The sequence below is a fragment of the Lemur catta genome, chromosome X (genome assembly GCF_020740605.2).
Source record: "Lemur catta isolate mLemCat1 chromosome X, mLemCat1.pri, whole genome shotgun sequence".
Lineage (NCBI taxonomy): Eukaryota > Metazoa > Chordata > Mammalia > Primates > Lemuridae > Lemur > Lemur catta.
The window spans coordinates 48385998-48398995 of NC_059155.1; the positions used below are offsets into that span (position 1 = coordinate 48385998).

The 12998-nt window shown below is 42.1% G+C and overlaps 1 protein-coding gene across 4 annotated transcripts in view; it reads right to left on the reverse strand.

The window, feature by feature from the left end:
- The window catches only part of IGBP1 (immunoglobulin binding protein 1), a 29199-nt gene extending 18777 nt beyond the window's left edge, over positions 1-10422 (reverse strand). For 2 of the 4 annotated variants that reach the window (XR_006731560.1, XR_006731559.1), the window contains exons 1-3: positions 10320-10421; positions 9728-10144; positions 9064-9357 (exon numbers count right to left, since the gene is read on the reverse strand). Coding sequence is in view for 2 of the 4 variants with exons in the window: in XM_045537533.1 (XP_045393489.1) it covers positions 9064-9357; positions 9728-10023 (590 nt within the window). In the remaining 2 variants the exon portion in view is untranslated. Of the gene's footprint in view, positions 1-9063; positions 9358-9727; positions 10145-10319 lie in introns of all 4 variants that reach the window. The other 2 variants (XM_045537533.1, XM_045537534.1) reach the window with 2 other exon arrangements.
- Positions 10423-12998: the final 2576 nt, after the last annotated feature.

The window sequence follows — 12998 nt, forward strand, 5'->3', positions numbered from 1 at the left end:
TGCTTCAAAAGTAGGGGTGTTATTATATACAAGGTGGTCAGAGGAGACCTCTCCGAAGAAGTGATACTTGAACAAAGACTTTCAGAAAATAAGGAAGTAAGCTATGTCGGTATCTGGAAGTGTATTCTAAGGACAAACAGCAAATACAAAGGCCCTGGAGGTGGGAGAATGCCTGGCCTGATATGTTTCAGAAGTAACAAAGTGGTCAGTGTGGCTGAAATGGAATGAAGAAGAGTGATAGGAAATGAGGTCAGACAGCCAGGGCCGTAACATGTAGAAACTTGTAGGCCATGATACCTAAAATATCAAATACCACAGTATTTTGAGATGGGAAAGCCACTGGAGACTTTTGAATAGTATGTATGACATGGATAGAAGAGAGAGACATGAAACGCTTTTTTTATATGGGCCACTCTGGCTATTGTGTGGAGTGTGGGCTGTGGCAGCTGGAAGGCAAGGGTGAAAGCAGGGGAAGCAATTAAGAGGATATTGCCACAATGCGGGTGAGAGATGGTAACCTGAAATAGGGAGGTAGGGAGACGTGGCTGTATTTAAAATATATAATGATGGGATTTGCTGATTTATTGAATGTAAGAGCTTGAGGGAAAGAGAGGAGTCAAGGAAAAATGCCAAATTTCCAAGAGAACTATCTTGAAATATCTTCCCTGGGACCCCACTCTAGACCCTCTAAAATCAGATGCTCCTATGCAGGTCTTCACCCAAATCAAGGGATCTTAGCCAGAAGTCCATAGAGAGTTCAGCATGGGGGAGGGTGGTCCTTGAACTCCCTCAAATTTTACACAGAACTCTACATGTATCCTTTTTTCCCTTTCTTCTTTTTTCTTTTGGCTGAGGAGAGATTTTGTTGTCAAAGGGGAAGGGGTCCATGACCCACAAAAAGCCAAGAATCACTGCTCTGAAAACACTATTATGAAAATTTTTAGGCTCCTCTGCTCATTTTACCCAACAAGTAGTAAAATGTCACACCATTATCATAGGTAGCCTCCTGAGTAAAACACTACAAAGGTTACCTCCGAGTTCATGAATGCTATTGAGGTATTACTTGAGAATGTTTAACCCCAGTCTCACTCTTACCCCCACTCTCTTTCCTGGATGTACCTAAGTCATAAGGAAAAAATATTTGAGGACCTTAAAATGTATATAATCCAGGGTAAATGTGGGGTTCATCTAGTGGTCCTCTGAATAAGATTCTTATGCTTTTTCCATTCTCTGCATGCATATGGCCTAATGGTACTCTCTGCTCCTTCCTTGTCTACTTACTTGCTTCTATAATTTTGCTTTATCTCTTAGACCTCTAGCTTTTCAACACCTGTTCTTCTATACCAATGTTTTATTTTATTTATTTATTTATTTATTTTTTTTGAGACAGAGTCTTTGTTGCCCGGGCTAGAGTGAGTGCCGTGGCATCAGCCTAGCTCACAGCAACCTCAAACTCCTGGGCTTAAGCGATCCTCCTGCCTCAGCCTCCCGAGTAGCTCGGACTACAGGCATGCGCCACCATGCCCGGCTAATTTTTTTTTGTATATATGTTTTTAGTTGGCCAGATAATTTCTTTCTATTTTTAGTAGAGACGGGGCCTCGCTCAGGCTGGTCTCGAACTCCTGACCTCGAGCGATCCACCCTCCTCAGCCTCCCAGAGTGCTAGGATTACAGGCATGAGCCACCACACCCGGCCCATACCAGTGTTTTAAAACCGTTTTTGTCTTACCAAAAGAACACTTTCTTCTAATGAGAGCTTTTATGTAATTCCCATAAACAGATAAAATCTGCTTTGGTTAAATCAAAGGAGGGCTCCCTACATCCCCTCTATCCAGGTACTGCAGTGGAATCTTGCGGCTCTAAGGAACAGACTGAACAATACTATCCTAGACCTTCATCACTGTTCTACATTACATGAAAACACTTCCTATTACCCTAAATCCCCCTACCCCTGTGACCCTTCTGACTCTGTGCAACTTTCACCATTTCCCTTTTCTATCCACAGGCTGCTGAAGAGAGTTAAGGAATTACAAATTTGTGTCAAATGGATCAACTACAAATCCCTGTTATCAAACTTTGGCTGAGTGGTCACTCTTGATCAGCCATCCTTATATTCATCTTTTGTGCAGGCCCCGTACCACCATCATGCTCTTTGGATGGCCATCCAACATAGAATTCAATTTATCTCTTCACCTTAAAATCTCTGTAGCTTCACCCTTCCTCCTTTTACTCTTGTCCCTTAAGAGGACAGAGCTAATTCTGTCTCTATCAAGGCATTTCCAAGCCAATGTCTTTACCATTCCACTTTTGCTATTAATCTAGTCCCCAGCCACATTCTTCCAGCCCTCACTATTGATCCTCCTCTCTGACATTAGCAGCTACAATTTTTCATTCTACTGGTGCCTTTGCCCTATCTTAGAAACACTTTACCTCAACTCTTTTTCTAAACTTTCAAATGACTACTCTTTTCTGTGCTGGAATAGGAACAGCACTAGAACTCAGAATTTGAAGACTTGAGTTTAAAGCCTGGCCTGGACACTTACTAGCTATGTAACTTTGGGCAAGTCAATTCTCGAGCCCATTTCCTTATCTCCATGGGGTCAAGAGGATGAAATAGAAAAATACACATGAAAGTGCTTTGTAAGAAGCAATATAAATAATGTTAGCTGATGAGGAAGTTGAGGCCAGAAGGGGCTAAATGAGGCCCCATCTGTTAGGTGGTAGAAATTGGTTTCGTCTGTCTGACTCCAAAGTCCAGGCTTTCTCTGCTACAACATATTGCTTCCACCTTTCTGCTGACTACTCTATCTGTCCCTCCCAAAGACTCCTCCAAGTACCTACTATGACCCAGGTACTGGGTTGGGCACCAAGGGATACAATGATATAATCAGGATACTAAGATACAATTAGTCAAGGTCTCTGACTATGAGGAGTTCCAAGTCTAGAAACTGACAGTTATGCTGTGACAAGTAACATTAAGTGCTACAGTATCTGGGAGGGAGGACAGGTAGGGAGAGGCTTCAAAGAGGACATAACATTTGCTCTCTCTTCCCCAGGCTTCTATAAATACTTCTTTCTGCACCTTGTTGAGTTCCTTACCTCTGAGTGTTCTTTCCTTCCTCTTCCTTCTCCCTTAACTTGCCCCAAGGTTTTATCCTTGGATTTTTTTCTTTCTACATGGTTTTCCTTGGCAAACTCATCCACATCCACCAAAGCAGAAGGCTCTTAAATTTTTCATATCAGCCACAAAACAGTCTCATAAGTATTAGTTGCATATTGCCACCTGTCTATGGAAATGGCTATCCAGTTATCACTTTAGGACCTAAATTCAGTAAATCTAAAACTAGACTCCTTACTCACCCAGCTTCCACTTCTTTATTTCTGTCAAAAGAATGGAGAAGTATTAATTAACCAGACTCACACTCACTCCTCAAAGATAGGAATTACAGAATATACATGAAGAAATGGGTTTTGGGAGAGAGAAGACATACCATTTAGTTTTTTATTTAGGATAGCCTTAACACCTAAAGTCATGGGTGGTGGTAGGGGGCACTTCCACAAAGTAAATAAGGACCTGAGTAATTTGTTTTCTAATCATGTAAATGCTTCTTGCAAAAGTAGTATCCCTGATAGCTGTAACTTCATTTTATCATTTCTTCCTACTTGAAGTACTATTATAACATATTATCTTGTCTTTCTGCCTTTTTCCTTTCATTTTATACACATCACTTCCTCATGCAGACCTCTGAACATACTACTTTTAGCTTCTGCCAAACTAGACTATTATCTCTTCTTTGTACATACCTAAATCTACCCTGTGTTTGAGTTGTTTCTCCTGCTTGTCAAGAACATTGCTTGAGTACTTTCTATATGCCAGGCCCTATGCTAAGCATACCACAGTGAACAAGAGAGAAATGGCTCCTGCCTCTGTGGAGTATACATTCAAGTAGAGGAAAGAGACAAAACCCAGACAGACAGACAGACACATGAAATAACTGCACCTGAGATAAGTGCCAAGCAGGAAACAAAAATGGGGCAAAGGGAATGACAGGTGTTAACTATTTAAAGAGACTGGTCTGGAAAAGCCTCTCCAAGGAATGACATTTAAGATGAGACCTAAAGGATAAAGAATTAGCCATATGAAGAGCATTCCACACAAAGAGAATAGCACATACAAAGATTCTATAGAGGGAAAGAGTTGGGTCTGTTCAAAGAACTGAAAGAAGGCCATTGTGGCTGGAGTCCAGTGAACAAGGGAAGAATAACACATAGTGAGATTGGAAAGAGACAGGCACCAGATCACGCAGGACCTTGGAATTAGTAGTTTGGCTATTTCAGGTGGCCTAGACTGAGGTATGATTGTGGAGATGGCAAGAAGTAGGATAGAGGCTATCTTTTGTAGCTAAAACTGACAAGCCCAGACCGGGCGCGGTGGCTCATGCCTGTAATCCTAGCACTCTGGGAGGCCGAGGCCAGTGGATCGTTTGAGCTCAGGAGTTCAAGCCCAGCCTGAGCAAGAGCAAGATTCTGTCTCTACTAAAAAAAAAAAAAAAGAAAGAAATTATATGGACAACTAAAAACATATATATAACAAATTAGCTGGGCATGGTGGCGCATGCCTGTAGTCCCAGCTACTCGGGAGGCTGAGGCAGAAGGATTGCTTGAGCCCAGGAGTTTGAGGTTGCTGTGAGCTAGGCTGACGCCACGGCACTCTAGCCTGGACAACAGAGTGAGACTCTGTCTCAAAAAAAAAGAAAAATAGAACTGACAAGCCTTGCTGATGGGTCTGGATGTGGAAATTCAGAATAAGGGAGGAATAGAAGTTAACTCCTAGGTTTCTGGCTTAAAACCTGGGTAAATGGCAGTACACTTACTGGGATGGTAATAACTTCAGCATGGGGGCTCATTTGGAATTTAACACATTGACTGCCATACTAGAAAAAAATTTTTCCTTGGGGCCATGGGGTTTTATTACAAAAACAGAATAAAAACTTTGAAAACAAAATGATCCTTTCTAATTTAATGAAAATTTTGTTATTAACTTCTATTAATTTAATCCATGTTTTCAGAATTAAATTGTCAATATTAATTTAACAATAAGAACCATCAACAAGTAACATTTTCACCCACCAACTGCAAATTTGCCCAGGTTTTGCTTCACGAGGGCCTGGGCTCAAAACCAGCGTGAGTTAACTACAACTCACATGGCAGTTAATGTGTTAAAAAGCCAAGGGCTGAATTTATGAGATGTCTGTGAAATGCCCATGAAGTGTGGTGGAAGTATGAGTCTGAGGTCAGGAGGGGTCAGGGGTAGTAACATGAATGTGGGAGCTGTTAGTATAAAGATAGCATTGATGTCTCATCTGTCAGACATTTAAGGAAAAATGTTCAAAAATCAAGCTTGCAGGCCAAAGAAATGCCAATCAAAACAATGTGATAACTTTTTTGCTTGCCCAATTGGATTTTTTAAGTGCTAACATCCAAGACAAGTGGGACATACTCTGAAACTTTCTTATTGTGGAAAGCAACATTGTTACCATGTATCAACAGCCTTAAAATATTCAAACCCTTTAACCCAGTCATGACATCTAACCTAAGGAAACAGCAACAGATGTAGCTAAAGGTTTTTTTATAGCATTACTCAGAATAGCAAAACACCATAAAGGCTGAATACCTGACAATAACAGATTAGTTTAAATAATTATGGTACAACTACAGGATGGAATATTAACATGACCATTAAATATCATGGTTTCAAAATACATGGGGAAATGCTCACAGAATGTTAGGTTCAAAAACCAGGATAAAAAGCTATATTTACAGTATTATTCCAAATTTATTAGCTTAATAACTATATATCTGAAAGGAGATACATCAGAAAGTTAACAATGATCATCTATGAGTTCCAGGATTAAGGCCTATTTCTTTTTTTTTTTTTGAGACAGGGTCTATGTCTTCCAGACTGGAGTGTAGTGGCATTATTATAGCTCACTGGAACCTCAAACTCCTGGGCTCAAGCAATCCTCCTGCCTCAGCCTCCTGAGTAGTTGGGACTATAGGTGTGCACTACCACACCTTGCTAATGTTTTCCACTTTTTTTTTTTTAGAGATGGGGTCTCACTCTTGTTCAGGCTGGTCTCGAACTCCTGGCCTCAAGCGATCCTCCTGCCTTGGCCTCCCAAAGTGCTAGGATTATAGGCACGAGCCACTGTGCCTATGCTAAGGCTTACTTTTAATTTTTAAAAGTCTTCTGTTTTGCAAACTTCCTACAGTGAGTATTATTACTTTTACATCCAGAAAAATCTTTAATTTCTATTTTTAGCCATCCTTCAAGACTCATCTCAAATGCCAATACATTCTGAAATTTTTTCCTCATCCCTGCAATCAGATCTGACCACTTCCTTGTCTTTCTCCACATACTGTATTTCTACAGTATGGCACTTATGGTCTTTTTTTGTGTAGTTATTTGGATACCAAACTTATTGCTTAAACTGTTATATGCTGATAAGCTGCCCCCAATTTCTTACAAAGGATAGGATGCTGAATTCCACTTCATGTCAGTCTATTCCATATCCTCAAAAATCATTCACTGTCACTATCCTCTAACCACACTTTATTATTCTTCATAGCCCTTACCACCTGAAATTACATTATTATTTATTAGCTTATTGTCTGTCTCCTGCACCAGAATAAAAGCTCCATGACAGCACTGACTTTGTCTGGTTCTATAATATCTAGGAACAGCTCCTAGCACACAGGACGGGCTCAATAAATATTTGCTGAATAATGAATCAATTTTCAGCTCTATAAACCAAGCCTCTCATTTGAGCTTCATGCTACCATACACCTCTGCTTGGATGACTCCTAGGCACCGCACCTTAAACTCATGTCTCAATACTGACTTCAATACACTTCCCTATGCCTTTATCTACTCTTCCTCCTCTATTCCCCATCTCAATGAATTTCATAGCCATCCACCTAAATCAGAAACCTGAACATCTTTCTTGCTGCTTCCTTCTATCCCACCTCCCATAACCAATTATCACCAGGTTTTCCACAGATTCAACCCTCCTAAATAAATGCATCCCCTCTGCCACTGCCATAGTGAAGCCTCTATGACTTAACTGGGTTTAATCTTCTCCCTAATTGTTGCCAAATCTGTTAGAGTGTGCCAGTTAAAATGCAAATGTGACCATGCTACTCTTTAAAAAGAAACAAACAAAACTCTTCAGAGGATCACAGTTACCAACCAAAGTAAGCTCTTTAGTATGGCCTAATAGAAGCTAACATTTATAGTATACTGTGTGCCAGATACTGTGCGTTTTATGTGTTTTTTTTTCATTCATGTTTCTTAACCCCATGAGTTAGGTACAGATGTGGCTCGACTTATGATGGGGTTATGCCCCAATGGTCCTGATAAACCCACTGTGAGTTGAAAATATTGTTAAGTTGAAAATGCATTTACTTCATCTAGCCTACTGAACATCATAGCCTGGCTTAGCTTACCTTAAACATGCTCAGAACACATTAGCCTACAGTGGAGCAAAGTCACCTAATACAAAGCCTATTTTATAATAAACTGTTCACTATCTCATGCAATTTATTGATGTTCTACTGAATGTACCACTGTAAAGTAAAAAAAGTTTTAAGTCAAACCATCCTAAGTCAGGACTGTCTCTATTGTTCTTATTTAGATTCCACATATGAGGAAACCTAAGGCTCAGAAAGGTTAAATAACTTACCCGAAGTCCAATGGCTTATAAGTAAAGCTGGGACGCAAACCCAGATCTCTGACTCTACAACCCATACTCTTAGCCACAAATGCATAACAGTTGATTCTGAGTGCTTACTGTCAGACACTGTGCTAAGTGCTTTGTATGTATTTCTCTTTTAATCTTCATAACCACTTTATGAGGAAGTACCTATTATTATCTGAATTTTACAGCTGGGGAAATTAAGGTACCGAGTAATTAAATAACTTGCCCCAAATCACAGACTGATTAAATGGTGGAGCTGGGATTCAAACACCTTATCTAGTCCTTAGCAACAAGGTTGCTCCTTCACCTTCCTCACATCCTAAGCTCTCCTTGGTCTGAACCCTACAACATTCTTCAGCATCATTCCATCCCCCTCACCACCACCCTCTTTGGGTGTTAGCATTACCTAACTCCTTACAGTTGCTGTTCCCTTACCACACATCCTCACTCCAGCACTGTTTCTTTAATGCCCCTGTAGCTTTACTAATGCTATTACCTTCACTGGCTAATGCCCTCCTCTCCTCTTTCTCTGGATAATACTCCTAACTCATCCTTAAACAACTCAACACAGGAGTTGCCTCTTCCAGGGAGCCTTCTCCTCTCTCCCGCTCCCTCTTTGGTTAGGTGCCGCTCCTGTCTTCTCTCATAGTACCTTGCACATCTCTCTATAACATCACCTTTTTTGATACTCTATTTCTACATCTGTTTTCCTCACCAGACTCTATGCTCCTCCAAGGCAGGAAACCCATACTCACACAAATACCCATACAATTTGTATCCCCAGTACCTAGTATAGTTCCTAGATACCATAAACATCCATTAAAAATTCTTTTTAAACTAAGAGAGTAAGCAATTTTTTCAAGGTCACATGATGAAGCTATGCCAGGACTAAGATCAGGATGTTACACATCTGATCCAGTACTCTGAACAGAGCTTCTCAATCAATGGCCCAAAAATGGACTTCAGCTCTGAGATAATGTGCCCTTCAGAAATATTTACCCCAAGGTACCATATAAACACTGCTATGCTGTGATGTGGAAAAGGTTGGGAGACACTTTGGTAAACTACTTTGCTGCTGCTGGCAACCACAAGGTGGTAGGGGTCTGATGGGTAGGTATGATCACCTCAACAAAGGCAGAGGATTCTTGAAAAACTCCAGAAAGTTTGCTTTTACCAGGGCCTATGTGCAGTAAGAACCAAGAGAGTGACACACGCCATTCTGTTCCCCCTACCCCCGCCAAAATATCACGCACACCCCCCAACAGCACTGCCATGGGGCAGCCCTCAGATTACCCTATGGACCCACCTCTCTATTTTAGCCTTTCTTTGAGATGCCATAGCAACGAGGCTAGGATCCGCCCTGGAAGAACTAGCAGTGTTATTTTCAGCTGAGTTGTTCTTGGTTTGGGGCAGCTCAAACTGTGCCACCTGATAGTAATGACACTGAGTTAAGTAGTTTATAAAGTGTTCTCGAGCCAGCTGCAAATGATCTAGACGCTTGCTGGGGTTGACTTGTTTCATGGTGAGAGCTCCTTGAAACGCTGGCACCATCAGGTACTTCAGGTCAGTGGAAGTAATCTCTTCCAAATCTTCATTTCGGCTGAAAGGAGCAAAGAGGAGGCTGTAAAGCCTGGCTCGGCATTTAAACCGTGGCCCTTGCTTCTGGGGGAGGAGAAGGCTGGGCTGGGAATGGGGCAAAGGGAGAAGGTACAGGGAACAGCAGCCAGTTCCACTAAATGAAAGTGGCTCAGCACTCACACCCAATGTCTATGCAGGGGGCCGACACCAGGGAGCAGAGTCGTGGGCTATCAATCATCTCGGAAGAGAGGTGGGGAATGTACACAAGATCGCAGTGGGAAGCAGGAACAAAAGGTTCTTAGTCTTAAAGGTCCCCATCCAGGCGCAATGGCTCCACCCTTGGTAACCACTATTACCTTCATTCTCAGCCGTTATTACCCTCTTCCCCATACCTGAACAAATCGAGCTGCGATAACATTTCGGCAGCCTTCTCGAGGAGGTTCAGTCCCTTGAACACCTTGTCCTGGACTCTCCGGGAGCCAGTGGGTTCAGTCGCTGCTTCCACTTCATCCAGAAGCTGTTTTCCGGTTTCGAAGAGCTCGGGGAGTCGGGGCAGCAATAACTCGTCTTCAACAGCTGCCATCTTGGGGGAGGGAGGAACCCGGAAGACCTCACTTCCGGGGTTAAAGGCAACTTTGTTAAAAAAAGAACTGCGCGAGCCTGAACAAAACCGGAAAGGGCGCCGCATTGGTCCAGTAGTTTCATCGTTACCAAAGCGTCCAAGGACTTCCGGGAACGGCCTTTTGCCGGCCCTGGCAACCGTTTCATAGACTCATTTTACCACGCAGCCCGTTACAAGCTATACGCATCTGTTAAGAACAAACAAACAAGCAAAACCCTAGGCGCTGTTTTACGATGTGTTCCTAGTGGCTGACACTGGGCTGGGAAATTTCGTGGGCTCTGAGGCCCGGGCGTGGTGAGACTGAATTCAGAGCGCGAGCGTGAGCAAGCGCGTTTCAGGAGCCGGTCAGGCGCGCGCCTTACCTCGCCAGTCGCTCCCTAGGTTGAGGAGTCTGGGCAGCCCGAGACTCCAGCTGCCGCGCCGCTCTCACCGTTCACAGGTCTGGTCGCTTGAGTGCGACGTGCAAGTAGCGCCCCCCTCCGGCTTCCGTCCACCCACCGGAGGAGCTCGGGGTCCTCCCAGCCAATCCCCGCCCGCCCGCTTCCCCTTCACGTCGTCCGTCCTCCCCACACTCACCTACATCCTTTGGGCTGGCGCCCTGTAGAACCCCTCTCCTTAGTCCTGATAATTTGGTAACTTGCAACTCCAGTCATTCCACAGCCGACCTCCTTTCATGCTACCTAGTTCCCAAATCAAATGTTACTGCCTTTGTGCAACCTTCCTTAACTCTCCCCCTCCCCACGTAGGGCCCCTCAGCCACCAAGTCAGGGTTTCTTCTGTGCATCTCTATAATGATTTACAAATCTCCCTTATCAGAATGAATCTGATTCATCTTTACACCTCTCTGGCTAGCCTGAGTACTTATTAAGTGCTCAGCATCAGTCATTATCTGAACAGAAAAATAAGTGATCAGTTTGGAAAGCAGCCCAATGATACAGAACTGCTCTGTTCAGTAAGTAGCCACTAGCCACATGTGGCTACTGAGCACCTGAAAGTGGCTATTTTGAATTGAGATGTTCTGTAAGTGTAAAATACACCCCAGATTTTGCAGACATTAAAAAAAGAATGTAAAATATCTCAATACTTTTTACATTGACTACATGTTGAAATGATAATATTTTGGATATATTGGGTTAAATATATTACCAGAATTAACTTGTTTCTTTTCACTTTTTTTTTTTTTTTTGAGACAGAGTCTTGCTCTGTTGCCCGGGCTAGAGTGAGTGCTATGGCGTCAGCCTAGCTCACAGCAACCTCAAACTCCTGGGCTCAAGCGATCCTACTGCCTCAGCCTCCCGAGTAGCTGGGACTACAGGCATGCGCCACCATGCCCGGCTAATTTTTTCTATATATATTTTTAGTTGGCCAGCTAATTTCTTTCTATTTTTAGTAGAGATGGGGGTCTCGCTCTTGCTGGTCTCGAACTCCAGACCTTGAGCAATCCACCCACCTTGGCCTCCCAGAGTGCTAGGATTACAGGCGTGAGCCACCGCGCCCGGCCTCTTTTCACGTTATAAATGTGCCTACTAGAAAATTTAAAATTACATTTGTGGCTCACATTATATTTCTACTGGACAGCACTGATGTAAAAATAGAATTCCAAGGCTTTGAAAGAAGGGGCATCATTGCTTTCAACAAATCAATATAAATACATACTGATTACCTTAGGACACACCCTGAGTTGTCCTAGATTTAAGTTAAGTAGGAGGCACATTGCCTGCCCATGAAAACAAACTTTTAAACTAAATATATTTTAAACTACATATAGTTAAGAAAAAATTTTCATATCAAAACAACTAGAGGGCAATATAGGACAGCATATAATTAGGCGACATGTTGTATTGCACAGGCTGTTGGAAAACCAAGAAATGACAAGTCATTCCATGCTAGGAGTAGTTCAGAAGGTTTCTTAGACATGATATGCAGTCATAGAATTTCAAAGCTTGAAAGGAACCTCAAAAATCAGAGGAAAAAAATGAGACCAGAAAAGGCTAAGTGACTTGCCCAACCAGTTTGTGACAAAGCCACTGAGTTCAATTGCTTCTACTCCTCCAACCTTCCGTTGGGCAGGATTTAGAAAGATGGAGAAGACCTTTTATGTGGGACAGAATGAAACCTCAAGCAAGAACAGTGCTTCACAAAAGGGAGAGGAGACTGGGGCATAAGTGTAAGTTGAAAAAGCTTCCGAAGTGATTCTAATAAACCTCCTCTGCAACCTCTGCTTTACAAGCTAAGGAGGTGTGAGGCTCTGGCAAATTACTTGGTGTGTCTGGCACGTCTAGCAACTGCAGTAGACTGAACTTCTAGGGTCAGCTCTGGCCAGGAATACAAAGAAAACAAAGATAGTATCTGTGGAGGGGACTTGGAAACTCAGTAATTGTGACACTAAAGATAATTTGTTTCTCTGCATTTGCTTTGATTACGACATGTCTTTACTGTTGCCTAAGAAGGGAAAGAAATATGCAGAATCTGAATTTGGTCCTGAACTTTGTAAACCATTTTCTATGGTTTTCAAAATGGCAGTCTTTATGGGAGATGCCAATTACTTTCAGAATGCCTATTATATATTAGAATTATAATTTTAAGCATTGCATCTTATTTTGAAATAATACCAAGATTAAAAAGTGATTAAAAGAAAAGGAATAATAAAAATGAGTCATTTGTTGTGTTTCTAAGTATAAATACTTTATCACATTAAATTCCTGTTGTGTATAGAAGATTTAAAAAAATCCTAGTTTAGGGGAACCAGAAGGGCCCTTAGAAATCATGGAAGTATAATGGTACTTAAACTTTTTATAGTAGCATAACTCTTTTTCCAAACCAAATTTTAGAGCAGCCCATAATTTTTAAAAGGACTGATGTGTTTGCAGAGGATATAAAGAAGCCTGCCAACTCAGCCACTGGCCCACCTTTTCCCCAGCCTGCTCAGTTGCACACCAGGCACCTCTGAGGGACTTGAGGGCTCTAAGTAATACAGTATAAAAAACACTAATGCAGCTTCCCCATTTTTCAGATGAATAAACTGAGGCCCTGAGAAGTTA